Source organism: Glycine soja, chromosome 8 (assembly GCF_004193775.1).
Source record: "Glycine soja cultivar W05 chromosome 8, ASM419377v2, whole genome shotgun sequence".
NCBI lineage: Eukaryota > Viridiplantae > Streptophyta > Magnoliopsida > Fabales > Fabaceae > Glycine > Glycine soja.
This window is the reverse complement of record NC_041009.1, coordinates 12,765,769-12,792,576: the sequence shown is the minus strand read 5'-3', so window position 1 is coordinate 12,792,576 and position 26,808 is coordinate 12,765,769. Positions and strand designations below refer to the sequence as shown.

The following is a 26,808-nucleotide window of genomic DNA, read 5'->3' as shown; positions in this document are numbered from 1 at the left end:
CAATATTTTTATAACAGATCAATTCATTGCATTATTATCTTAATATATACATATATGTAAAGACTTGATGTTTCTCGTATCCATAACTCACAAGATGACAAGATGTGATCATTAGTTTGTGCATATATATTTTTGTCTCAATGCATCATTTTTTTTCTTTATTAACAATATCACTTTATTAAGGATATTGTAAAACAATATTCTGTTACTCAATAGAATCAATAGAATCTTATGAATAAATATCATTGCGGGTTGACACAAATAACTACTTGCGTAGCTTTAATATGTCATTGATATCTTGCCGATAGTATTGAAAGTTTCTTCTCATCTTATTTTTTCATAATAAAAGAATCTTATGACTAAATCATGTACTTAATGTCTCGTGACATTAAATTTATTATTCTAAGGACTTTATCATGATTAAATAAATGACTCATTATTTTCAAATAAAAGTAAGATGCAAATAACGTAAGTAAACTTGGTCAAGATACATTTATCAATGAAACTTACATAGAGCTTTAAAAATGCAACTTTTGATCAATAAATGATGATGTTTCCACACTTTATGAATTCCCAATCTTCATGCTCAAGCAATTGCCAATTGTTTAGCGACTACAACACAAGTTTGTATATATTAAACGATATTCCACCTCGAAATTGTAAAAGACTATGGAGAATATAATTTATTTAGTTATTTAATTAGATCCTTTTGCTTTGGATATGTGTTGCTATATGATTTAACTATGGCATGCAATAATATATCACTAATAATATTATGATCACTCTTGAAGATAATCTTCAAAGTTTTTTTTCCGAAAGCACTGTCCATGAATTGCGCTGCGTCTGACTAAAATGTAGTACACAATTCAATGTTTGACTTTTAATTAGGAAATTGCTATAGTTCGTGATATTATGTCGTTCCATGTCAAGTCCATGACTTCCATTATCCTATAATCCCTACCAGAAATTCCATACTTAACATGAAATATCCAAGGACGGTTTTGAGGATATTGCTTTGATGTTTAACTAATACTTGCATTGGTGCATTTGTTCTAACAATATATCCTTCTCGTGAATTTTGATAATTAATTATTGAGTTGAACTTTTCAAAAGCCTTTCAATTTTTTTTGCTATTATTGGAGAAAAAGAAATTCATTAGAGAAACCTAACTTTTTTATTTGTATATATATATGATGACATTTTAACAAACCAAAAGAATTGTTGTGAATAACCCTGGCTCAATTATTTAATTTGAACGTATTTTGATGGTGATGATGCAGCCTAATTGAAACACAAGCTTGTTCTAATCTCATGATCCGCCAGTAATGTCCAAACTTTGAAAAGTTCTTTCCCCCTTTTTATGTGTTTTTTTTCTTCTTCTATCAATTTAATGAGAGTATACTAATAAATTTGTTTATTTTTAATTTATAATAATTTTTTAATTTATGGAGGAGAGAAATGGGATTTTTTTTAATTAAATATCTAAAATTACTCTAATATCCTAAAATAAGTTAATTAAAATAGAAAGACAATGGTTATTTTGTTCTAAATACTTTGGCATACGTTACCAACACCAACTGAAAAAATAATGAGTGCATATTAACAAACTATATATATATATATTTCTTTTAGTTCTTCATTTATGAAAATAAAAATAATACATGACACACTTTCATATATAAAAGGTAAAAGGAGACAATTATTTATATCACCTTTTTTATCTTTATATGTGAATATATTAATAATGTCTCTAAATCCTTTTAGAGAGAAATACAAAAATACAATAGCAATACGTTCAACGAAAAACGTATGTTTAGAGCATATCAAAACTTGCTAAAATTAGACGAATGTTAATTGATTGTAGATCATTTAGAGCGTGTGACAAACAAAAATTTATCAGACTTATATAAAACATTTGTTTAAATAACGTTAGAGTAATTTTTTTATGTTACTGAACGTTAGTAATGTTATTAGAACATATATGAGTCAGATAAGCGTCAGAACAACATAATTTAATTAAATGTCAAAGTGAAACATTAAACAAGTATCTAAATACGATAAAATATTAAGGAGATTAACTGATGATAATATCTCAAGATTCTTGAAGAAGGTCCTGCATTATGCAATTGTGTCATGCCAAGTAACCCTTATTAACTGGTTCTGTTTGGGTGGGTGGACTGATCTTATGGGCCTATGCGGACCTAGGTTGGGGTCCAAAACATTGTTTAATTAGAAATCTTGAATTTGATATAGTGAAGCATGTGATTGTATTAAGGATGGTTTATTTAATTAGGATTTCAAAATATTTTTAAAAAATTATTGGTAAAAAAAGTTTGAGGTATTTAATCAAGATTTTTAAATAATTAAAATAAATTTTGTGGTATTTAATCAAAATTATTATAATTTTTTAAAAATTCAATAAAATTTATTGGTATTTAATTAAGATTTTTTACAACTTAAAAAAAGTTTTATGATATTCAAAAATATACAAATTTTGATGAATTTTTTTTTAGGATAGATTTTAATGGATTTCATGAGACTTTTTAGTAGAAAAAATGCATTAAACAATTTCTCTCAAATCCTTAAAATTTCATGAGACTTTCTTTACTTTTTTTACTTTTCTTTTTCCATCACACATAATCACTTGTCTTTTTGTTGAAAGTGATAGACATTTATACTTATTTTTTTACTAATGGTCAACATGCCTTGAAACGTGTAATATGAAAGATCTTTTCAATTCTTTAAATTTTGGATATCTTAATTACATGCTTATTCATATAAATGAACGGAAATATATATATATATATATATATATATATATATATATATATATATATATATATATATATATATATATATATATATATAAACATGAGAAATATATAATTTTAATAAACCTAAAAAGTTTACTCATGTATAAGTGGATAAATATACAAATAATGTTCGAAATAATTGTTGGACATGTTTTTGTTTGTTGGGATCATTATTGTGAAAATGGATACAAACATTCATGCTACTGTAATTTTTATACAATTAACATAATTGATGATTGAAGGAAAATAAACCTGCACTTGTTAATATATTAGAAGAAATTGATTTGTTATGTAATAGATTTAGCATTCTTCGTATAAGATGAATTTTATTTAAAGTGTTAAATGGACAAAATTCATGGATTTTTATTAATGATTTTAAATATTTTTAAAAATTTGTGGAGTCCTTTAAAATATTAAAATCCACAATGTCTTTCAAACCTTATGAATTCATATTTTTGTAAACCCATTAAAATATGAACTATAGAATCATAATCATAAAAGTCTTTTAAGAAAATCTTTAAAATCATTACATTCATACAAAGTATTTTAAAATTCACAAGATTTTTTTATGCCAAAATAATCTTTTAAAATCTTAATTCAATACATCTCTTAAAAATTCCGAGAAAAACATTATTTTCTTACAATGATTTTATCCTATTTAATTGAAATTAGTCAAATATTTAATGGAACATTTTTTAAAAGGATATTTAATGTAACATTTGATATCGATGATTTTAGACTAAAAAAACATTAAGTAATTCTCATGCATGGTCATAAATGAGTGGAGAAAATGTAGTACATTTTGAAAGTATATTGGATTAGGATTTTAAAAGAGTTTTTTTATAAAAAAAGTTTTGGGGTATTCAATTAGGATTTTTAAATGACAAATAAGTTTTGTGGTATTCAATTAAAAGTTTTAAGATTTTTTTAATGAGGACAACAAAATTCAATGATATCAATTAGGATCTTTTATAACTTATAAAAAGTCTTTTGATATTAAAAGATATACAAATTTTGATGAATTATTTTTAAAAAGAATTTTGATGGATTTAATTAGACTTTTTTTATTATAAAACATCTACCAAACAATTTATTGCAAACGGTTGAGATTTTACTAGATTATTTATTTTATTAGTTACTTGACTTTCTTTTATCTCATCACATTATTTTATTTTTCTTTAATGTTTTTCAAGATGCACATGTCATATATATATTTTTTATTCTTTTAGAATAAAAAATATCAAATATATTTATCCTTCTCTCTACACTTTATTTTATAAATTAATGTTTTGTTTTATGTGATAATGTTAACAATGTTTTTCTTATACCGATTATATTCATCATTTGTTCAACACAATATTGTTGTAATTATCATCCTTAATCTTGTCATCCACATAACTCAATAACTTCCCTACAAATTTTTCACCTACATCACTCCCTTCTATCCCATTTAAACATGTCATTGGATTTATCTTGAAATAAGTGTAGTAATTAAAAAAAAAGAAAATCAACGTATAATTTTAAATTTATTGTTCAAATCCAAAAGTGAGAATGAAAAAAATATTATTGTAAGAATGATTAGTATATGAGAACATAAAGCTATAATCAATTTAGCTATTAAAATATTAAAAAAATATATTAGCTTTACTTTTTTTTATTCACACCTCATTGTTTCTTATTATTTTTTTCACTGACTTTTATAATTTTAAATGTATTTTTAAAAAATAACAAAATATTTTTAAATCTTATAAATTTATAAAGTCATTTTAAATGTTTTAAATTTTTATGATATAAATCCATAAAAATCTTGTAAAAAAAAATTGATAAATCATAATATTCTTATGTAATTTTTACCATTCATAAAAAAATTTTATGCTAAAATATTCTTTTAAAATTCTAATCCAATGCATCCCTTAATAAGAATTTAATTAAAATACATTGATATAAATTTTAAAAAAATAATTAAAAAAGATAAATTGGTGTGTAAAAATAAATTTAAGTCTGTGACGTTGATTATAAACAAGAAACGGTTTATAGTGATTGAGTTCCACAACACCAACAAATATACTCTTTCGAAGACAATGGCAGGTAACGACGTTAAGAATTAAACTCTCAATATAAAAAGCTTAATTAATTAACCACAGATAGCAAAATCAAATAAAGAAATTAAAATGAACTCTTGACTAATTTTCAATAACCTGAAACCTATCTGTAATTTTAAAATTGGTTGAGTTATAGGTTTTTCTCCATATCATAGATATAGAGCAACTACAACATTATGCTTCTAAGTCATAATCTTGCGTGATTTAAAATGTGGGACAAAAGGTTAAGAACATGGCAAATAGACTCAGTGAGGCTTAATGATTAGTTTTAGACTTTTAGATACTAATTGTATAGACTTTTTGAATGAATTAGCCAGCAAAAACAAAGTCTTTACATGCTATCCTTTTTTATTTTGCTCTACGTACTTCCAGCCTTTGTCCTATTTATAACTTATTATTCTTTTTCTTGTCCTTTGCTTAATTTCATCGATTCTCTCATGCAAACTTAAGAAGTTGGCGAGTTATTAAACTAACCACTTTCAAGATTTGTTTGGAAACTTAGAGAATTCATTCCTTAACATATCTTTTGAATAAGCAGAATTAAAAGAGTGAGTAGCTAGGTCAGGTAATTCCTAGCTAGTAGCTGAAAATAAAAATAAAAATGCAACAAACACTTCCAAATTTATCACAAAAATTCAATTCAAACTGGCAGAAATAAGTAGAAGCATTACATATAGATCAACCTACTACATGTCTACATCTGACAGGTAGAGTTCCTAACTATCTAGTTAAGTAAAAAAAAAAACTACAAAAGAAAACATACATAACCTTTTTCTCATCGAAATAAAATCTAAATTAACTAAGGAAATAGTATAACTAAAAGGTCTCTCTAAGGATAAGCTAAATTAAATGGTGCTGCAATTGGTAGGGGCAAAAGAAACCTTTTTCTCTCCAAGGTCATATTCTACTTGAAAATTAACCTGTGCCCAATTTCCAAAGATGGAAATTCCTTTGGAGGGCACCACCGTCATGCAAACTAAGTTGTTGTCCAAGGCAATAAACATGTTCTTTGGGCCTAAGACCACATCAGCCCCTGTAAAATGAAACACAAATTCGGGGAAATTCAAGTTAGTTGGATTTCTAACACAATATTCAAATGGGGTTGGAGCATCTTCCGCAACCTCCACATTAATAGCTTCCTTCACCGAACTTATAAAATCGGTGTAAATTCCTTGTTCAAGATGTGTCAATATGGGCACCGAATCAATGATTATGTTGCCACCAATTTGACCAGTCAACACCTTTTTTTGTCCAACTGTGATGCCCTCTAAGTTGAGGACATAATATGAAGGGTAAGAAGGATTGATCATAAAGGGTGTGGACACAACCTCATTTGTTGGTGCCATGGAACCAAATTTCAATTTTCCCGTAGAGGTTGAACTAAAAGGAACCATGCAATAGGAAAATTTGTGGCCAATTTGGTCTCCTAGTTGCGAGGCTAGTGACAATGGGCCAGGCCCAAGGCCCACAAAGCCATTGGCCTTGGTACTTATCTTAAACGTGAAATTGCTATAAAAGGCACACCCAAACACAGATTTGGGAAATGTGGCACCACCTTGGCCCATACCAGTTGAACTAAAACTAATGGTGTCATAGCCCAATCTCCCAATGGTGAATGAGTCCGTACCATATTGGTGAAGGTAAATGCATTGCTTTGAGCTCCCACACTCGCGTTGGTTTTGGGGGAATAGTGTGCATGGTTGTGACTCACATGGCACATCCACGTAGGTTGAAGATTGGGTTGGATCAAACAATGGTGCTTCTTGCGGGTAACATGTTTTACAAGGGGTGCATTGTAGCCAAGAGAGATCACTCCCCGTGTCAAAAATTGCAAGCCTTTCAACACTCGGAGTGCCTAAAGAGAATCTCATTAGGTATTCTCCATGGTCAGGGATAGGAGTTATGATACTTTCAGCAGGTGATGATGATGATGATGATGGTGATGGTGGAGATGGTGGTGATGATGATGGTGACGGTGACGGTGATAATGGTGGTGAAATTTGACCAATAAAATTTACTCGTTTCGATCGAGTAATAGATCGTAAGGCAGCACTTTTAACTAACTCGGTTTGGGTCATTTGGGAGTTATATAATGGGGATATTGGAGAGTGACGTGGAATGAGATCGATGCTAAAGCCCATTAGGCTTTTACTAGCATCAACCAACATAGTGGAAACTAAAAAGAATAAGGTTAGCACAAAATGATGCATGCTTGTGGAAAGGAAAGAAGCAAAGGAATAGAGAGTGCAAAAGTGAAAAAATGAAATGGATGGTGGAGAAGAACATGTTGAAATGGTTCTATTTATAGATTTTTTTTTAGTTGTGTAAATAAAGATTTTTACTTGAATGAGAGAGTTTTAATTGGTATAATATTGTAAGTTAAACATCACATTTTACTATGAGTCTTTAAATATGTTCACTAATTTACTAATTTTTTTTGTTCTTGTCTCATTATCTAAAAGTGTCATATATGTAAGATTCTTCTATTTTGATACTATATTTTATAACAGCAGTCTATTGTTATGTCCACATTTATTATGTGAGAATTTGAAGTAAAACATAGTTGAAAATCTAAGTTAAAAAGTTTAATTAACATCAAAGTAGCCCATGAAAATTTAATAGCCAATGATTAATTAAAAATCAGTAAGTGAGTGTCAAAGGCCATGTTTCTTATCTTTAAAATAAAATAAAATAAGACATTTTCCAAGATGCTTGTTTTTAAGTATCAACTAAAAGCCAGAAATAGGAACTAGGGGGGAAATTAACAATGTGAGATACCCGTAAGGTACACATATTGCAAAAGGTTGTATCCAGTAACCGGAGAGAATCAGAATCTTCAATTCGAGAGCCTTAATGCAAAATATATAAAGTTGTTTTCATACATAAGTAGGCGCCATTGTATTTTTCCAGTTTTATGAATTTTTTGTTAGATCCACAGTTATTATTAAGAAAATCTAACTTAATTCATTGAGTAGCGTGCATTAATTATTATTATAATTTTTTTGATATTTTTTATTAGTAAATATTAATTATAAATTTCTTTGTCTTTTTTTTATATAAAAAAAAATCTTGCTAACTAGTAAGTTTAATGCATTGGTTAAAGAATTAATAGAAGAAAATATTTATTGTGAAAATTACAGAAGAGTGTAAAAAATATAATAAATAATACAATTTTACATATCTCAATAAAAAAAATTATTCTTTTAATTTTTTAATCAATGTATAAATAGGAATAATTTAAGAAATTAAAATTATTAGCAGATCAATGTACGTAAATAAGCAACTAATACGATGGTTAATACAGGCAATTGCTTGGCAGAACTAATTAGTTATATGTATTCTTCATTAACAGCTTTTAATTAAATTGCCCTCTTCTAAATATCTTTTCTCACTAAAGATAAATTTCAATTGCTTGGCAGATCGATCTAATAACACTATTTACAACGACAGCGATATATAGTATGTTTTTTTTACATGAACATATAATTTTTTTTAACCATAATATGAAACATCCACTAATTTTCTCGATGATGTGCTATAAAAATTGACGGAATATCTTTAATGAAGCTCTTCTTTTCTATTCATATTTTCTTCACTTAAAACACTTAAATTTAAAATTTTACTTAAAAAAAATTAGTTACACTCGGATACACAACTTATTGGTCAGAGACATACAATATATAAATTACTTAAACCTTTACTAATAATTACATTTTTTTTTTGGTTGTGCTAATTACATTTTGTTTCTGTTTATTCACACGGCTGAAGATTAATTAAGTACTTATATTTATACATGCATTCAGAAGTATAAGAAATCTGACACGAAGGAATTAAAGCAAAACTCATCAAAATATAAGTATATAAGACCAAAAACTTTAACGTCAAAACAGTGCCCAAAACAAAATTTTAGCATCCAATTTATAGTGTGTAATATTACTTGTTAACAACAATATATAAAATGTCAGAAGCTACTTGTAAGCCTTAGAAAAATAAAAAACCGTCTCCATTTTGCATGTTGTCTTAAAACATAAACTAAAAGCCAGGAAAAAAAAATCAGAAAATTATAACGTAGGTTCTACGAAAATGATCATGATTTAATTTGTTTAATATCAAAACGGCCGAATAAAATTTTGGCTTCCAATGAATAAAATGTATATAATGTTACGCATAAATAACACTTGAATGTCAAGAGCCAGTTTCTAATCTTAAATAACAATAACAATTTTCCAAAATATTGTCTTTAAGCATTACCTAAAAGCTGGGGGCAAAAGATATAAGATAACTTATTGATATATCGCCTTGAATAAGAAAATAAAGGTTTAATTAAGATATTGGTTCCTAAAAAAAATTACTTCATTTTTTTATCCTGACATTGATGCACAACATTTATTTTTATTAATAATTAATCTATATTGTAAAATGTAATTAATCAATTTTAATGAATTTTTTTCTTCTAATTATCTTTTTTTCCCTAAAAAATTACAATTTTTTATCTATAAGACTAAATATGTGAGATTGGGCCCAACAAAGTGGTAATAGTTTGATTTCTCGTTTTTATTTTATTTAAAGAAGTCTTTAGTAAAATATTTTTTTATTAAATAATGATTCTTTTACACTTTGCAATTATTATTTTGTTTCGCTAAATATTATAAATTTTCATTGAATTTCTCTAAATATCATGAGTTTCATTTGATCTTCTTAACAGTTTTCCCTTCCATTTCATATTTAGAGAGAATAAATAAAAATCACAATGTTTCAAGGGATTAAATGAAAAAAAAACAAAGGAAATCATTTAATAAAAAAATATATAACCAGGGAAATATTTCAATCAAAACGATAAACTACTAAATGAGTAAATTACAAGTTTTTTTTAGAAGAAATTACAAGTTTTTAAAGATTAAAAACTTAATTAAATTGCATTAAAAAACTTGATTAAGTAATTTAACCAAAACAAAATGATTCTTCGAAAAGTAAGCTTTTAAGAAATAATGTCTCAATATTGTTTGCATTGCGTTTAACCAATTATCATGATTAGTGACTTTTGTTGTCCTTAGTGATTTCAGTGCATATTGAAAACTGAATTGCAGTAATAAATTATCTTTTTAAGTACTATGACATAATTAGGATTACTTAAAAAAAAAAAAAAAAAACAGATAGGTAGCAGAATAAGGAGTCAAAAATGAAAACCGAAAGAAAGTTAGTGTGTGATAAAAAAAAGAATCTGAGAGAATAAGAGACAGGGCCGGTTTTTATGGCCCATGCCAAAATATTAAGTAAGGCCCTTTATTTGAAAAACATACATTACATTTTTTTTCATAAAACATTTTTTATTTAATTTACTCTTATATTATTGTCTATTATTTAATTTTTATGTCTAGAAAAATACATACACATCAATATTTATATATAATGTAAGCACGACAAAGAAACAAAGTGGATGTAGGTTTGACTCTCCTTGTCTTGTTGCCACAACAGATTAGAAAATATTTGATTTAAAAGAGATTATGTTATATTTTTGAAATTCATTCACATATATACTCATGTCGAATTTTATTAAGTTTGGATAAACTTCCATGGATCTCGTATCATTTTTTAAATTTTAATTTATTTATATATTTTTAAAATATTAATTATATTTATGATTTAATTTATTTTTTATATTTGGTCCCACTAAGAAAAGTCTCTAGATTTTCTTCATTATCATCTATCATTGACAAAATATCATTTCATATTAAAGCTTGCATATATTTTGTTCTTTATTAATATGCTAATTTTAGTTTTATCTCCTTTATATATTTAATTTGTGTTTGTGTTTCTTTGATATAACAAAGAATTGAAAATTCATTGAATATCCTTCTATGACTATAACACATTAGGAAAACTAACTAAAAGAATGATATCTTTTTTATCCCATGTTGTATTTTAATTTGAATAAAAAATACATAAATAAAATAAAAACTTTAATTTATCTATTTATAAAAATAATATAAAATATTTTTTAGAAATACTACAAAACTATAATATTTTTAAAAAAAATTGGGGCCCCTTTTAGTTTTGGACCCAATGTTGTTGCACCTCCGGACGATCCTCAGGGCCGGTCCTGATAAGAGATAAAAGTGAGGACGAATTATGTGTTGAGTGAAACTCTTGTAGCATGTGAGGGGGGATATGCCTATTTAGTTGGAGAAAGGGTAATTTTTATGTGAGTGTGACAAATAATTAATAATATTAAAAAACAAAAACAGAAAAAAAAAGTGCAAGGGCAAGTACTTTTGTCTCCTAACCCAAAACAAAATTGAAAATCTCGCCTCCTAATAAGTAGCTTTCTAATTTGGCAGCTGATTCCTTAGCTTAAATCTAAAACTACAATAGGCTGGAAAAAGACATTGTGATTCTTAAACCAGTATTGTTGTTTCTGGAATACAAAAATAAGTTAGTTAAGCTATTAGAAATTGCATTTCTAACTATTGGCAACAACTTTTATACTTAATTACCAGAACTTGTTCACAGGTTTAGAATGAGTCACTGACAGACTTTAGAAATCACTTTCTCTTAATTCTTTTTCTTCCCCTTATTTAAGGAGTTTGCTTACAAGGACAAAGCAAATTTAAGTTGTAGCCAACAACTTTGTATATTTTAGAAGAAATATCATATAACTGCACTTGGTTATCTTGTTATGAATGAATATGAGATTTGTTAAGTGTTTGATTATGTTGTTGTGTGATTGAATGTGCTGCTTATTTTATAAAAAGGGTATTGCTATTGACTATTATGAAAATGTTTGGTTTCAGAATTCCTTAATTTTTATTTTGTTTCAGATTATTTGACCATGTTTGGGATTCACACTTATTTTAGAATTTCTTTTTAGAATTACTATTTTTTTTTGTTTCAGATTCTAAGAATCCATGCCCTCTGATTTATTTTATGCATTAATACAAGTAGATACAATAGACATCATCAAAAGATATGATCTCTCCATTTTTTACTTTGCACAAACACAATGTTGTAAGCTTTTTAGACATTACACTTTACTTATTTAGATAATCCTACTACCTTTTCCCTTGATATTCGTTGTTTTAACGGTGGTCCATTTACTTTCACATGTATACACAGTGATGTTGATGCTTCTTTTGTTTCCTATGATTAGTTGTATACTAGACCACTTGGTTAGTCCACTTCATTCTTCAACTACATTTTTCCTAATTCCTCAACTAGCCTCCTACATCAAGAAAACAATATCTATTTAAATTATCCAGTATCTAAAACATTTTCACACACACAAATTACACAGCTGAAGATTATTCATATGATTATATCACATTATGCACTAATGGCATTGAATGTGACTTTTGGTGGCCTAGAATTCACACCCAAGCCCAAATAGATTTTGACCAAAACTTGAAAAGAAAGAGTTTTGTGATTTGCTCACCCCTTTTGGTTGCTAGACCGTGAGAAAGCCACTTTGACGCAATTCTAGGCTTCAAGGATGGGTAAATGACACTTCGATGAACCAAGGAGGTCTCGGTCTAGAAAAAGAAAAGAACGAAACTTGCATGCACGTGAGGTTCACTTGTGATTCAAAAACCAACCTGGTCCAAAGCCATTTAACTAGTATATGTTTAGCAGGCTCGACCGAGTTACTTTCACAACATTAACCCTAAAATAGATATGCTTTTGTTCCTTCCCCTGAAAGTAAAACACTCTAGCAGACTAGCAGTAGCAGTCGTTCTTGCCTTAGTTTCCTATCATCACTCTTGCATCTTGCCTCATCCATCTCGCCCCTCTCTCTCGTCTTTCTTGCACCATCATCGGGTGGAAATGACTTCGCTTTCTTCTAGACCCAGTGATTGCTCATCTCATGTCCAATGAGGGTGTCAGGTGATAGTGTTCACCATGCAGTGCATTGGCTGAACAACACATTCGCATTCACCCACTGAGTGGCCGCATTGAGATCTACAACGAGACTTGAAATGTCATCGTTAAAGGGGCCGATGACGATTTTGATGCCATAATTGGAGAGGGTTTTGATGATGGCGAGATTGGTGCCGTATAGACAAACTTGCTTTATGGTAGGTAGCAACGCAATAAAGATTAGAGAAGATAGGGTGGGTTAACGGGGGTGTTGTCTTTGGCTTTGAAGGATAATTTTGTCTATTCACATTATGACATTTAGGTCAAATGAAGTTATATTAAAGAAGCAAAAGTTATAAAAAAAAAAAACTCAAAATTTGAATTGTGCCACTTAAATGATTTTGGCCCACTTGAGTCCATACCTGCACTAACCCAACCGTCTAAACTTAGACCCGTTCAAACTGAAAGTGTAATTCGATCAAGTTTGGTTCACAAAGGGCAACCCCTGGGGTTAGGTAAGATTGAGCTTTTTGGCCTAAACCTGACTCGTTGCACACCCCTAGTGGTTGTTAGTGGAGGACATATATGAGAGGGGAAAAGAGGAAGCTTGTGGAAATAGGAGAAAGGAACACTTGGGGTTCTCCAACCCAAATGTGTGCAATGAGAATTAAAAGTATTGAAAGGTCATATTATGCCTGTGTCCAGAGGGATAAGGGAAAAGATTTAAGTTTCTAACAATTTAAGAAAGAATTAGGTTTGATTGTGTTTAAGAAAGTGACGTAAATATGTCTTTGTGCAGGTTGACCGAGTAAGTGTAGCAATCTAACTATGCTTAGAAGAATGATTTAGAGATCATCGTGGGTTAGGAATTTGTGGGAGCTACTAGCAAAAAAATCTTAAGTGATTTACATGTGAAATCTACATGCTAGTCGCTTAGTAGAATAAAAAATTGTCTAATGTATGTTTACATACACTTGTATAATAACTTAAATTTAACTATACTTTAATTAATAAGTTTTCATATTCAAACTCATAAAAGTTGCTATAGTAACTATAGCTTAAAACAATATACTTTAATTTATAAAAAGAATTAATAATAATGTAAATGTATATTTCCTTAATGTAGCAAAATATAAAATAACATGAGTACATTAGCTAAAAAGTTAATTATCTAGCTTAAGACATTAAAAAGAAGTATAATTATAACTCACATTTTATAAAATAGTTGTCATATCAATTAATAACTTACTATACTATATTTTCATTTAGTAAGATGCTAGTGATATAATTACAATTCCTAAAACACATTAAATCATTAATAGTTAATTATTAAATACTAGCATATAATATGTTTCCATAAAATTGTTTTGATCTTGATAAAAATATATAACAACTAACCATTATTATTTTGATCTGATTTAATATTCATATATTTTATACATCTTGATCAAACTTGCTCGTGACCATTTGACAATTTTTTTATTTAATAATAAAAAGTAACAAGAGTTTTTTTAGTAATTTAACTAATTGGGTTACCCGTGCGACACATGATTTTTTTAAATTTGTGAACATTTTAATTAAATATGTTTTTTAGGTGAAAATTCATTTTAATTAAATATGAATGCAATATATGTTGAAAGTTTTTTTTCTAAAAAAAACAATTAATGAGAGATTTCAACAATCATAAATTAACAAAAACATAAAGATAAAGAAATCTCAATTTATTAATAGTTATTTTGATAAGTGGAAAAATATGAAATAGACATCAAATTATTTTTTTTAGCATAATGTGGGTAAATCTCCTTACCAAAATTCAAATTCATGACTTTCATCTTCAAAATTCATCCTTCTTTTTAAGACAAAAAAAAAAAAAAACAAATCATTTGTTTCAGATTATAATGTTTGAGGTCATTTTTAGTTATTTGAATTAATTCTTCATTGCTATTAGAATTTTGTAGCAAGAATGAAAATTCAATGCTCTCATGATCTACAAACCATATCAGTAGAGTATAAAAAATTGAATTTTATGGATTTGTTTATTTTTTGTTCCCGATTGTATTTGTACATTTTGTATTCAATCTTTCTCCATTAATTACTCCAATTAAGGATCTACAAACCACAAATATCAAGAATTGAAGTGGCATTATAATCTTTAAATGAGAAAGATCATTATTTTATATCATATCATAATTATATCAGACAACATTTGATGCAACCAATCTTAAAAGATAGTTGCAATGAAAAAGGCCAATCTTGGTGACTTCAAAATTGGCACCGGGTCCATGCTACTTATTGTAAGCCTTGAGTTTGACATATTTTTCTCATGACTATGGACATTTCTTGATGATGACTATCACAACAAAGAGTCATTTGCGTGCATGCAATTATAAACTTCCCTATGTATCACTTGGTAGCCAAATCTTTATTATAAATCAATGGAAATGAGAAAAAAAGGTTAAATTAATTTGTTAGTCCTCTAATTTATTTTTTAGATTCAATTTGATCATTTAGTTTTTTTCAAGTTTAATTTGATCCTCTATTTTTTACAACTAAATTTGATCCTCCGGGCCAAATTGTATGAAATCACACTTTGTGGTGGTTCAAAACTCCCACTAAGTATTTTTAAACCACCACAAATCATATATTTATAAAAAAAATGAATCAATTTTAAAAATTACAGGATCAAATTGAACCTAAATAATAAATTAAAGGACTATAAACTAATTTAAAAAAAAGGCATTAAGAAAGAGAGATAATAGCACAACAAAGTTAGATATAAAAAAAAAACCAATATAGATTTGACATACCTACAAAATGGAATTCTTAAACACATATCCTTTATATATATACCATCTTTCTAAAGTTGCAAAAGAAAATGAAAGTAAATTTGACGAGAATAAAAGAAATATTACAAACACAATGAAAACTTGCCCCGTATCATAAACACCTTTGTCCCTTTCTTTGTGAATTTTTTTTTCTTCCAAAACCTTTGCCCTGTTGAAGGATAGTTATATAATAAAAGAATAAAAATTATAAATAAATCCGTGAGCTTTAGCAAAAGAAAGAATAAAAAATATAAAAGTAAAAAAAATATAATTATTGACTTAGAGATAATATACTAAGAGATAACTTGTAGATCTTTATCAAATATCATAAGAATCGTTTACTATCAAGTGAATCTTCCAAATGTGAGGCAATTTCTTCATAAAAAAACAATAGAAAAAATCAAGATAATGTGCTAAAGTTTAGGTTAAATTGTTGAGTATGATTTGAATTCGATCATTGACAGAAATATTTTCTATTTAGGGTTTACTTACTTCCTAACGAACTCCGAATTAGTCAATATCCCTTTCCTCTAATGAACTGTAAGGCTAAGACAAAAAATATACCATTAAAAGAGGAAAGTGACAACAAAGACTCACAAATTGATAATGTTAATTTTTATGCATTCATTGAAAGTGAGAGACTTGCTAAATCATATGAATCATGAGAAATGAAATAGATGGTGTGTGAAATAAAATAAATGGAAAAAAGGTACTAAAAATATGCTACATGTTATATAAGTCATTGTTTTATTAGATAATAATAACTATAATAGATAAATAATAAATGAATATGAATATTAAAGTAATTATTAGAAAAAATAATAATCTTATATTATTATAAAATCAATTTATAACATTCTTTTACGTTTTTAATGCATACATTATTTATTATTTTTCATCCAAATCTTTTAAAATAAGACTATATTTTTATATTTCTAAACATATACAAGTAATTTTACTTTTCAAATAATTTTAGTTAAAATCATAATTATTGACATATAATTGATAAAGTTTTTAAAAAGTCAACATCTTATAATTGGTATAAGTTTTAAATTATTTATTGTAAAAATTAATAAACTTATTTTTACTAATTTGTGATTGAATTTGAATACATATATTATTTGTTTATTTTCTAATATAAATATTTTGAAATAAAAAATATATATATATATATATATATAGGAAATATCAAATTACATTGGTAACTTAAACAATTGTTAGACCCATTTAATAACTTGATATAAAATATAATTTCTACTGATCTAGCCATTGTGTTATATTTATATATTACTAAAATTATTCATATCAAATTTTATCAAAATTCAACATTAATAAATAGGTAATTAAATGATCTGTATTTTAATATATTTTGAAAAAAAATGATTAGGTTGATTATAATCTATATGTAATTAATAATTTTGGATTAATATTACATTTTGTATATATGATCTATGTGAACATAATTATAACTATCAATCGAGCGGTGAATTTTGAAAAAATATTATTCAATTAAAAATTATTAAAATAATAATCAAAGTTACACAACTGTATCTTTAACAACTATTAAACTTATTGATAACTTGATATAAAATATAATTTATATTGATCCACCTGTTTTATTATATCTTTATATTACCAAAATTATTTGTGTCAAATTTTATTAAAATTGAATATCAATAAATAAGTAATCAAATAATCTATATTCTAGTAATTTTAAAAAATTCATATTACATTGATCCACACGTAAATAATTTTTGATTAATATATATATATATATATATATCCTAGGAATCCACAAATAAACTACCGATTTTCACCTCTCTCTCCCTCTCTCTATTTTTTATTTTTTTTTACGTTTCCTCTTCAAATTTATCACTTCCCTCTTTTCCATTTCACCTTTACACTCTCTCCTTCCTTTTTTTTTTTCTTTCACTATCCCTTTCGAACTCTCTCCGATTAGGGCACACGCGATGCCTCTCTTCCTCTCCGACGAGGAGTTCGCGTGGTGCTCCGGTGACGGCTCTGCCGTGGCCGCGAAGGCCGACGCCTTCATCCGCGGCCTCTTCAACGAGCTCGACACCGTCCGCTCCAAGGCCCACGCCGCCGACATCAACGCCGAGCAGAACTGCCTTCTCATCGAGCAGAAGTATCTCTCCCTCACCGCCGAGTTCTCCAAACTCGAGTCGAACATCGCCGAACTTCAATCCTCTCTCGATCAGCGCCTCCGCGAAATCGACGAGGTGCAATCGCAGAACCACCGAATCAAATTGGAAGCGGTACGAACCGTTTAAACGAAACGTTTCTCTCATTTGCTCGTTGATATTGTTATTATTATTGTTGTTGTGATTTTTTTTTTAATTTTTTGATTTTTTTTGGTTTTTGTTTTGTTAGGTTGAGAAAGATAGGGAGATAGAGCGGTTGAGGACGGAGGTGGCGGAGTTGCACAAGTCGAAGAGGCAGTTGCTTGAGTTGAACGAGCAGAAGGATTTGGAGCTAAGTGAGAAGAATGCAACCATGAAGAGTTATCTTGATAAGATTGTGAGTTTCTCTGTATTTTTGGTATTTTGGTGTTAGCAAGGTTTTAAAAATCAATCCGCGGTTCGTGGTGGCAATGTCAAGGTTTTTGGAGTGTTTGCCACCGCAATTATGGCCATATATCGGCTGCATTTGTTTGCAATTTCCCACTATCGAGGAACAAGACAAAACAGCTATTGCAACTGCCATGGTTTTAAATTGTGGTCTGCAACCACAATTGTGGCGGCAATGTTAAGGTTTTTTTGACTCAACTGCGACTGCAATTGCGGCTGATGGCCGCTTTTTCCCGCAATGTTAGGATTGCGAATTTGCAATGAAACCACAAAAACAACTGCAACTGCAATTGGAAACCATGGCGACTTCAATTTAAAATCTTGGGTGTTGGTTTGGTTGCTTAGGTGATGTGTTTTGTTGTAACGGTATTGATGTGCTTTGTTGTGTTTCAATGGTGGTATTGAAGGTTCGTTTAAGTGAAAATGCTGCTCATAAGGAGGCACGGTTGAGTGAAGTTGAGGCAGAATTGGCACTGTGCCGGGCTGCTTGCACTCGCTTTGAACAGGTCTTTTCTTTATGGCTTGCTTTTATTGTAACTTCTTTCCTTTGATTTTCCTTTTAATTTTTATGGCTGAGCAGATTACTAGTGGTACTGGATTCCTTCACTGACTGACTGTTCTAAATGACTCATTTATGAATGGATCATAGTTGTGGCATATTATATGTTATATATAACTGTGACTCGGATATTTTCGAGGGGGCTGGTCTGATTTGCTGTTTTCTGAATTGGCAAAATGTGTCTGAACATTTATTGCTCTTATTGTGGACTAGACTTTTTCTTGTTTTATCTGGAGTGAAAACTTGAATGTTCCTTTCACGGTAACCGAATAATTTGCGTGAGCAGGAGAAGGAGATTGTTGAGAGGCAGAATTCGTGGCTCAACGAGGAGTTGAATGCTAAAGTTAACATTGTTTTTGAGCTGCGCAGAAAGCACACTGAATTTGAAGCTGATATGACCTCCAAACTTGCAGATGTAAGCTAGTTTGATATTGTAATTGAAAATGACTTTCTCGTTTTGAATTATAATTTGTTTTATACTTTTATTCTCTTTGCTTTGATGATATTTGAGTGGTTGCCAATGCTTTCAGATGCAGAGGCAGTTTGGTGAAAGTTCTAAATCTCTACTGTGGAATGAGGATAGAGTGAGGGAGCTTGAAATTAAGCTTAAATCTGTGCAGGAGGTTGAACATGGAACATTATCTTAAAATGTGATGCATGAATTTCTTTTATCTTGAAACATGCCTGATTCATTTTTTTTAATGCCTTTTTAGGAATTAATTTCTGCTAAAGATGTTGCTGCAGCGAACGAAGAACAATTATCTGCTGAACTTTCCACTGTGAGTGTTATGACAACCTTTGGCATGCATGATCCCTCATCCCCAAAAATATCCATATGTTCTTTCTTGATATGGCTCTAAGATAGTTTAGGCATTGGAGATAGGTTCATTGCTGTTGAGTATACTTTTGTGGCATATTTGTGGAATCATTTGGAAACAAGGAGTTGATGGAAAGGAAGAATAACCTTGATTGTAAATTTAAATAGGTATTAACATTACAATGCTTGGAATCTAGTGTGCTTTTGTGTAAATTTAAATGTTGAACAGAGAAACATGAATTCTAAAGCTCTGTTTCATGAGAAAAAAACATTTTCTTGCTTATGTGAGAACATCCATTTGGGGATTTTTAACTGGAAACCAACATGCACTTTAAGATTTTTAGCATGCGGCTAAAATGTAACTTTCCATAATCGTATGCCATAGCAAATATAATCCTTTAGGATGGAAAGGAGAGAAGTTAAACTACAATCATACTTCTAACTTCTCAGTAAATTTTGGAGGTCTCATTGTTTCTATCATAGTGCTTTTGAGGCTAGCTGCTTCATGATTTGTTCTGCCATAACTATTTGGCTTTGCAACCACTAAAACTAATGTGAACAATAAAGGCAATGCTGGTCTCCTTGCCCATCTCCACCTGTCCTTGAAACCTAGACATGGCTCACCAGTCACAATCACAGAATAAGTAGCATTTGAGGTATTCATCAATCCCACCTCCCTTATTAAGATTCAGAAAATGGTGATAGGGTTTTTGAGAATGAAAAAAATATACATTATATTATCGAACTGATGGGACACAATCATACAACAGATATTGATACGAGATTCTGAGGGTTCAGTTGTAATGGAACACTAACATAATCCTAACAGTCCTATACAGTACAATTGTGCTCAGAATATTACCCTGTGCAAATACTGTAAACATGCTGCCCCCCCCAGCTGGAGGTGTCTGAGCAAGGGTCTGAAGAACTGACACCTGCAGCTTGTCTATTAACATTTGAAATTGAGTGGGAGAGAGAGCCTTGGTCAAAAGGCCGGTGCTGAATCTTCAAGCTCCTGAACTATTTGTTTTTGAGATCACCAAGAGATGAGGTTGGGGTCCTTGGGAGTTGAGGCCAAAAAAGATGCAGGACCCTCATGTTGATCTCCTATCATCAGGATTAGAAGCCCAATCTGCATTAGAAAATGCAGTGAGCTGTACAGGAATTGCTGATGATGCTAGTTAGCATGTAGGCCATGATTCATAATACCCTTTTGATAATGCAATATGCATTTGACTGCTGTCCAGTGAGACTCCAAAGGTGCTTACATAAATTGAAACACTTTGTTGACAGAGAAGGAAAGCTTAGAAGGAGTAATAGTAGCATAATGCAATGATCCAATAATTGTTCTGTTCAATGAGTAGTTTGCCCTCTGTCTTGACAACTTTTAACTTCCAACCATGGGGAAGGAAATGCACTTGTCTTCTGCCATGTTAGCCTTCTCTAATATATTTAGACTGAGTTAGGAGTAAAGCCCATCAACAAAGTGCTCTACTTCAATCCCAAGGAAATAGTCCAATTCTTTAAAAGTTGCTTTGCAGCTGAATGAGCTGATTAATGAGGGACTCGATGAGCCTTGGAGTATAGAATTGTTTAATAGGGAATTGAATGAACATCTTGTAATAAAATTAAAAAAACTACGTACCCCATTGCCCAGAGGCTCTTCGCTATGCGAAGGTATGGGGGAGGGATGTTGTACGCAGCCTTACCCTTGCATATGCAAAGAGGCTGTTTCCGGATTCGAACCCATGACCAACAAGTCACCAAGACACAACTTTACCGCTGCACCAGGGCTCGCCCTCACACATCTTGTAATAAAATTATTGGCTATTTTTTTCTTTTGGCATTACATTTTAAGGATGCTAAATAGTCTATAATCACTATATTTTGATAGCAAAATAAATAGAGACAGGAGGGATGGAGTACAACTATGGTGAGGACAAATAGATCCCTCAATACTAAGAAATCTATGTAGGGGAGACATGATAGTGCTCGAAAAACTTGGAATGCAACAATGCTGTCCATTACATTAGCATATCTGGACTTTATTTTTTGCCAGCTGTAATCTCTAGCAGGTAGTTAGAGCCTGTTAGTCTGTTAGTGTTTAGGTTCGAACTGATCTATTAAATATACTTTGCGTAACTCTAAATCAGTTTAGTTGAATAACAATTTTGCATTGAACACGAATAGTTCTCTCAAGTCTCAACTATTATCTGAAATCTATTACCTATTACCTATTACCTATTATCATATAATGAGCAGGGTTTGAACCCTAGATGTGTTTTTATGGTTTCCGCTCGTGATTCTTCTCCTCCTCCTCCTCCGAGTAACTCTATCCCAATTCATTTTTTGTGGGAACAGATATATATCCTGTGTAAAGTGAAATTATCTTGACACTTTATGAACAATGATGTATTTCTCAAGATAATAAGCATTTTTTTTATTTGTGTCTTTTATTATGTATTTTGAATTTGAATATGTCGCATTTTTAGGTTAATAAGCTTAATGAGCTATATAAAGAGAGTTCCGAGGAATGGTCAAAAAAAGCAGCAGACCTAGAGGGTGTGATAAAAGCAATAGAGGTGAATTTAGTTTGCTATTGCTCTATTTGATGGTTGGATATGGAATTAGTCAAACTAAAAACTAGAATGCTTGATTTTTGATTTTTAAATGTTACTTGGGTGTAAACAGTCACGCCTAAAGCAAGTTGAAGATGATTATAAAGAGAAACTTGAGAAGGAATTATCTGCCAGAAAACAAGTTGAAAAGGTATTCTATTCTTCCTCAGTTGTGTGTTACTCTGCAGTGTTTGTTGGGTTTTCCCTCTTATATGAACCTAGTTATTTTGGAAGAAATAATAATTGACTTGCTACGTAAAAAAAATAGTATGGGTTTGTAGTTGCTAAATGTTTTAGGTTACAACAATGGTAATGCTTGGAGTTGATGAATACTTGGGTGACATTGGGTTGCTGGTGCTCTCATTATTGGAGGGCAGATTTCTACCATGTGCTTGAATATACTAATAGCCATACCTTATGCCTATTTGTGAACTTGTAGGAGGCCACTGATTTAAAAGAAAAGCTTGAGAAGTGTGAAGCTGAAATTGAGACAAGGAAGAAGACTGATGGAGTGAATAATCTTCCTCTTAGCAGTTTTGCTACTGAACCGTATGTCTTTCATTACTTTTTTTGCTCTTTTCAATTATTTGATTTTATTCATTTTCCCATGTTCAACTTGTGTCCTTCTCATAGCATAAACTGTTGAAAATATCAAGCCCCGGAAATGCAGTATTATTATGTGGATAAATGTCTTTTATACTAATAAAAATCTAGTACTCATTTTTGGTTGAGGAAAAAGGATGAAATATGTAAAAATCTGCCTCTTCCACTTTGGAAGTTGTCACAGCTACCTAATTTAAGTTACTTGGCCACGGAGGTATTATGATGTGGTGCTGTGTAATTGTCATGGTATCCATTAATGACAACACTGAGCAATGAGCATGATCATGCTAGTTTGTACTTTATAGTGTTAGAATGTGATTGGCTGAGGTGTTGCAGTTGGATGGTAGAGTGAAAATCATGAGTTTCTTAATTGTTGCATCTTTTGTTGTATCCTCATTATGAAGGATATTCTTTTTATTTTAGGGGGTGATGAATAGATATTACTAAATGAAAATGTTCACATTAAATTGTTTTTGTTGAGAACTAGCATTTTAACCCTTCCAAATGCACGAATTAAATATTTTTTATATACAATTCATTTAATTATATAAATTGAAATCACTTTATTATATTCTTTCAATGAATTAATGAGGGAAGAGAGAATAAAAAAAATGAGTTAATTGAATTTGAGAGAGTTGGAAGAGTGAGAACCTCACTCTCTAAGTTTATAATATAGGAGTATATTATGCTTAGAGTTAGGGATGAAGAAGACAGATGGTTACTGGTTAGATGTAACGTGTTACAATACCTTAACCTGGTAGTTCTATTGTACTAATAATGATTGGGTCAACTGTTAAGTAGTCTACTGGTACAAGCCAGGGTTTTTTTAACAATAATTCTGATAACCCTAATATTTTAACAGTTGCCCTGAAGCCAAAACACAACCATTTACTAATAGCAACTAGCAAATCCATATTCATATACTAAAGCAAAGAACCCCATCACATTTCAAGACAGCATAACACCTAGTACTTCCCTTGAAATACTAATCTTGGCAATGTTCTTGTCATGCTAACTAATTATATCTCTGACATCCATCTAGCTCCTAGCTTTTTCTTATCACATCCCAAACAAATGCGACAATTTTTGGAGTTTTTGATCTTTCTCGTGCTTAGTATCCAAAGTAATCTTTCAAACAACAAATCCACAATATTATTAATTGCCTCATGAAACTATAACATATTTCACCCCACTGAAAAACTTTCCCTATATGTTAGCATAGCACAAACCATCTTAAATGTGACCAAAAACATTGACACCATAATCATTGAATCACAATGAAATCCCCTGGCCAAACAACCAAAAAGAAGAGAAGTAACTACGACCCATTTTAATTGGAAGCTATCGTTAGGGAGGGAAGATAAGCTCAGTTAAATAGCTGATACTTAACCATCCAAACCCAGCATAAACAAAAGGAAATTCCTGACTACCCACTGTCTAAACAGAGCAGAGAGCAGGAGGAGAAGAAATGCCATCTGAGAAGAGAAGAGGAGGAAGAGAAACATTTAAAAAGAATGTCAGTGGCTTCAAAAGAAACCACTGGACAATAGAAATCACGCAAAAGCTGGCTGAAACACTAGAAATTGGGATGACTACTAGGCTTGCAATAATACAAGCCCAAGTCCACTAATACAATGACACTAATGATGGTAATATGTGATCATTTTTAATTCTCAATTAATGAATATTATCTTTTTCGATAAACTGAGTGAAAGTGAGAGAGAAAATGAAAAAGATAAAGCTGATATTATTGCTCAGAAGAAAAAACTCAATGAGTTAGATACAACAGAGGTATTTAAAGAGTTCTGACTTAAGAAACTAACCACAACTACCTCTAACTAACTTCTAACAGAATGTAAACTAACTCTAACTACCTCTAACAGAATGTAACTACTTGGGTGCAGTTTAGTGAAAACTCACAGCTCTTACAACATATACACTGCGGTCTAATACTAGATGGGTGCAGTTAGCAAGAGCTAACTGCCCTTACAATTATGAAACAAAACTGTTTACACAGTTATGTATTTACATACTCCAATATATCTTGAAGGCAGTAGTCAGATGATTGCAGTTTTCATTTTTGACATTTTTGTGTGAAATCAGCAATCAGCATATGTAATTGAATTTCCTTCCAACCTTTTTCATGTATTAAGTTATGAAAACATACCTAATCATGGCAATGATTAGGAGATAACATAAAGGCCATTGTTTGCTCCTATAATTTTTTTCTTAGTAATTTGTTTTGTTCTTAAAGGTGGATGGAACCAATTGAAGCTGATACCATGGTTGAGGAAAATAGCTTGCTACTAGTCCCAAGAATTCCTGTTGGAGTTTCTGGAACTGCATTGGCTGCTTCACTTCTGCGAGATGGGTGGAGTGTGAGTTATTAAAGTTTTACTTTTAATACTGGCACCATTTTTTATTTGATTTACACAATTAGATCTTCTTACCATGCATGTCTATTTGTTGAAGTTGGCCAAAATGTATGCAAAATATCAAGAGGCAATTGATGCATTGAGGCACGAACAATTGGGAAGGAAGGAGTCAGAAGCAGTACTGCAACGGGTATGATTGACCTGGCGTATCTTTTTTTTGTATAACCTCAAAAGACTAATATGGCAAATAATTTCTTTAATGTTTTGTCTTGTCTATCTGGTACTAATTTGTAAAATGGACAACAAAGAGCAATGGCAAGGAATGGGTGGCTGTAATGATATGAATTATTATCTGGCATATCATTTGTATGCAAGCATGTAACAAGATCCATTTTGTCTCCCAAAAAGATCCTATTTGATGAGAAGAATTTGCATGAAATGGCCTTTTTGATGTATTTATCCATGGAAGACCAAACTAATGAGTAATGATACTTTTATTTTTGGAGGACCAAGTAATGGTGCCAACTCTTACTATTATTTTTTTTGCTTTGGTTGGGTAAAAATGGTTTGAAGAATGTTTGTGACACACCCAGAGTATAATTTAGTTGTTTGTTTTTTTTTTCCTTTTGGCATATATTTGCTTTGATTTTGCGATGAATTGATTTACTACAGCTCTACCCTGCAACTGTGTTTTGGTATGCTTGAGTTTAAAGGTTATGTTTTATGAATGACAAACTATATTCATTTTAATACAAAGTTTTTTTTCCAGGGCATTCGTTTATACTATCGTTTGTCACTAACTATGATATTTTCGATTTCCATTTCCATAATCTTAGAATGAGTTTGGACTTAACCCTAAAAGTTAGCTCAAAAGGTGAGGGTTGCCCCTCACTTATATATTCTATATTGGCCTTATCTCTAGCTGATGTGGGACTTGGGTGTTTCTCAATATACCCCCACATCCAACACTTTTTGGGCTTAATGCGTGGATAACATGGTGGGTGACCTTTTGAATGGATCTAGGATAGACTTTGATACCATCTTAGAATGTGAATTTGGACCTAACTCAACCCCAAAAGTTAGCTCATACGTTAAGAATTGCCCTCCACTTATATACTTTATCTTGACATTATCTCTAGCCAATGTGAGACTTATGTTTTTCCCAATACACCCTCTCACACCCAACACTTTTGGACTTGGTGTGTGGATAATATGGTGGGTGACCCTTTGAATGGATCTAGGCTCTGATACCATCTTAGAATGTGAATTTGGACCTAACTCAATCCTAAGAGCTAGCTCATAGGGTGAGGGTTTCCCTCCACTTATATACTATCTTGGTACTATCTCTAGCCAATGTGGGAGTTGGGTTTTTTCCAATATACCCACTCACTCCCAACACTTTTGGACTTGGTGCGTGGATAACATGGTGAGTTACCCTTTAAATGGATCTAGGATAGGCTCTGATACCATCGTGAAATATGGGTTTGGGCCTAACTCAACCCCAAAAGCTAACTCATAGAGTGAGGGTTGGCCTCCACTTATATATTATATAGCTTGGCACTATCTCCTGCCAATGTGGGACTTGAATTTTTTCCAATACACCCCTCACATCCAACACTTTTGGGCTTGATGCGTGGACAACATGGTGGATGACCTT

General features: G+C 30.6%; 2 protein-coding genes across 3 annotated transcripts in view; one reads left to right on the top strand and one right to left on the bottom strand.

Moving 5' to 3' along the window:
- Positions 1 to 5,529: 5,529 nt before the first annotated feature.
- On the bottom strand, positions 5,530 to 7,172 carry LOC114424650 (probable aspartic protease At2g35615). Its single transcript, XM_028391512.1, has one exon. The coding sequence runs from the start codon at positions 7,123 to 7,125 to the stop codon at positions 5,761 to 5,763; it is 1,365 nt and encodes a 454-aa protein (XP_028247313.1). The 5' UTR covers positions 7,126 to 7,172; the 3' UTR covers positions 5,530 to 5,760.
- Positions 7,173 to 17,465: 10,293 nt separating this feature from the next.
- The window catches only part of LOC114422051 (nuclear-pore anchor-like), a 33,398-nt gene continuing 24,055 nt past the window's right edge, over positions 17,466 to 26,808 (top strand). For both annotated transcript variants that reach the window (XM_028388233.1, XM_028388232.1), the window contains exons 1-11: positions 17,466 to 17,867; positions 17,983 to 18,129; positions 18,587 to 18,685; positions 19,025 to 19,153; positions 19,269 to 19,361; positions 19,452 to 19,517; positions 22,048 to 22,137; positions 22,247 to 22,324; positions 22,613 to 22,722; positions 25,031 to 25,154; positions 25,249 to 25,341. In XM_028388233.1, coding sequence (XP_028244034.1) covers positions 17,562 to 17,867; positions 17,983 to 18,129; positions 18,587 to 18,685; positions 19,025 to 19,153; positions 19,269 to 19,361; positions 19,452 to 19,517; positions 22,048 to 22,137; positions 22,247 to 22,324; positions 22,613 to 22,722; positions 25,031 to 25,154; positions 25,249 to 25,341 — 1,335 coding nt within the window. In that variant the 5' untranslated portion in view covers positions 17,466 to 17,561. The remainder of the gene's footprint in view (positions 17,868 to 17,982; positions 18,130 to 18,586; positions 18,686 to 19,024; positions 19,154 to 19,268; positions 19,362 to 19,451; positions 19,518 to 22,047; positions 22,138 to 22,246; positions 22,325 to 22,612; positions 22,723 to 25,030; positions 25,155 to 25,248; positions 25,342 to 26,808) is intronic.

Bases quoted from the DNA above. Each gene is read 5' to 3' on its own strand.
- LOC114424650 (XM_028391512.1), bottom strand. From the start codon at position 7,125: ATGCATCATTTTGTGCTAACCTTATTCTTTTTAGTTTCCACTATGTTG.